Source organism: Tupaia chinensis, unplaced genomic scaffold, assembly GCF_000334495.1.
Source record: "Tupaia chinensis unplaced genomic scaffold, TupChi_1.0 Scaffold000126_2, whole genome shotgun sequence".
In the NCBI taxonomy this organism is placed as follows: domain Eukaryota; kingdom Metazoa; phylum Chordata; class Mammalia; order Scandentia; family Tupaiidae; genus Tupaia; species Tupaia belangeri.
This window is the reverse complement of record NW_006159594.1, coordinates 1,296,803-1,299,025: the sequence shown is the minus strand read 5'-3', so window position 1 is coordinate 1,299,025 and position 2,223 is coordinate 1,296,803. Positions and strand designations below refer to the sequence as shown.

Sequence of the window (2,223 nt, the reverse complement as noted above, 5' to 3'; positions counted from 1 at the left end):
CGAGGTCCGCGGAGCCCGCAGTCGGCTCCCTGTGGCTTGCCCGAGGATAAGAGCCTTGCTCGCTCAGCTCCCTCCCCCTCTCCTCTCCCCTCCCCTGCTGCAGCAGGGCCCTCCCCCGTCCGCACACACGGGCTGCTGGGTAAGTGGCAAGATGGCTCCCCTGCATGTCTCCGGCTGATCACCGCCGTCCGCCAGTACAATAGAGCCAGCCACTGCCGGCAGCCTGGCCCTCTTCCTCCTCCTCCTCCAGAGAGACCAATCCAGCCGAACTCGGGGTTTGCCGTGAGGACTTAACGCTTATCTCTTTAAAGCCAGATCTGTTTTAGCCTCCCCGCACTACCACCACCTCCCCTTCCATTTACCATTTTTTGGATCCCCAGTTGCTGCATCTCGATTTTCTCTCTCTGGATCGGGTGGCTGGGGAGGAGGTGGTGGGTTCTTGGGACAAGGAAGGTGCTTTTTTTTTTTTAATTTTTTAGGATTTTTTTTTGTTTGGTTTTTGTTATTTCTTCCATTCCAGAAAGGGATAAACAGCACTTCCAGGGGGAGAAAAAAAATCATGTTATCAGAAAGCAAAGAAGGGTGAGAGCTTCACATTTCCATGTATCCCTTTTCCCTACCGCTCTAGCTCGCCTCATCCTCCTCCTCTTCCCCATGGCTTTCATTCCGTCTTTCGTTTTGGTTTGTTTTCAGTCATTCTGCTTTCCCCCTTTGTCCTTCCTGCCTGATTCCTAATTGGCCCCACTTGCCCTCTCTGTGTGGGAAATAGGTGATTTTTATTTAATAAGCCTCTTCTCTCAGTTTAATCAGTTGAGTTGCGTGTTTCTGTGGGGGCCTGTTAGCTGGGGGCACGGTTCTGATTTTCCCCTCCCCCCTAATTCTTCCATCCCTCCCTGACTGCTCTAGGGAGGCTGTTCTGACCTCTGGGTGTCAGTCAGCCTGTGGGGAATGCTGAATTTTCTTCTGGTGATTATTGGTCTGGGGAGGCCTCTCCTGAGATGTAGGCCCCTAGATCAATCTTGATTTGATCCCACGCCCACACACACATCCCGGTATTTGGGTGGTTGAGGGAGTGAGGGTAAGAGAGAGAAGTTAGGGATGAGGTGGGAAGCTAGTTTACCCGAAGTGCATCTCTGGGACTCTGCCTGAAACGGGGGCTAACTTGTGTGGTTTACAGTGGGGGAGTGAGTTCAGTGTTTGTGGAGGGAGCTAGCTGCGTGGTGCTGGGGAGGGAGTGTCCTGACGGGGAGGCCTTGCTCTCTTTATCTCTCGGAAGTCGGAATGAGGGAGTGGGAGAAACTGGGTGAAAGCCGAAAGTAAGAACAGTTCCTACACCTCTAAGCAGGTAAAAGTGGCTTGTTTCTCCTCTTGAGCTTTTATACCTACACTTCAGCAGTTTTCGTTTACCCTTTTGGATGAGAGAGGGTCCTTGCTGCAGGGCCTGCTAGCCTGCGTTCTCCCTGCAGCCCCCTCCTCCACCATTTTCTCCGTTCCTGATGTCTCCAGATGCTGTGGGTCAGCAGGCCTTTACTTAGTAAGCAGCTGATTAAACACAAGGTCCGGATCACTTGCCACAGCCGTGGACATTCTTTCTTGTCTTTTTAAGAAATCAGGCTTCCCTTAGTTTCTCATGTAATTTTGCTAGGCGAAAATGCTTGTGGCCAGGGGACAGAGGCACAGGGTTGTGACCAATCACAGTCGCTTTTGAGGGACTGTTTTCAGAGGACGGTGTTTCTCTTAATATAGAGTCCTGTGATGAGTTACTAAGAACAGTTGGAGCCCTAACCCCCCACACACAACAGCTTTATCCCATCTGGGCAGTGGGTGGATGTGGTTGTTATAATTCCTACTCATTCCCAGAGGAAAACAGTTTCCCACTTTCGCCATGGGGCAAGGTCTCTAATCTGATCTGAAAAGAAGTCCTCTCAATCCCACCCAAGTGATGAGGCATGGGGATTTCCTGGCCCAAAAGCTAATGTCTTGCTCTCTCTTCCCCTTGGTTCTTTCCTGCCCTTCCCTCTCAACCTCTCCCCATCCTGTCAGTGAGGAGAAGGAGGAAGTAACCATGGACTCAAGTGAAAACAGACCTGAAAATGAGGTTCCAGAGCCTCCCATGCCTATGGCAGACCAAGTCAGCAATGATGACCGCCCCGAGGGCAGTGCTGAAGATGAGGAGAAGAAAGAGGTAAATTTCCAAGCCACTTGTTGGGGTGGGTGGGCAGG

At 51.6% G+C, this 2,223-nt stretch overlaps 1 protein-coding gene across 8 annotated transcripts in view; it reads left to right on the top strand.

The window, feature by feature from the left end:
* The window catches only part of ACIN1 (apoptotic chromatin condensation inducer 1), a 46,083-nt gene that overhangs the window by 34,535 nt on the left and 9,325 nt on the right, over positions 1-2,223 (top strand). For 6 of the 8 annotated variants that reach the window (XM_014586283.2, XM_006144507.3, XM_006144510.3 and 3 more), the window contains one exon: positions 2,044-2,185. In XM_014586283.2, coding sequence (XP_014441769.1) covers positions 2,044-2,185 — 142 coding nt within the window. Of the gene's footprint in view, positions 1-149; positions 283-520; positions 583-2,043; positions 2,186-2,223 lie in introns of those variants that run through there. The other 2 variants (XM_006144511.3, XM_006144513.3) reach the window with 2 other exon arrangements.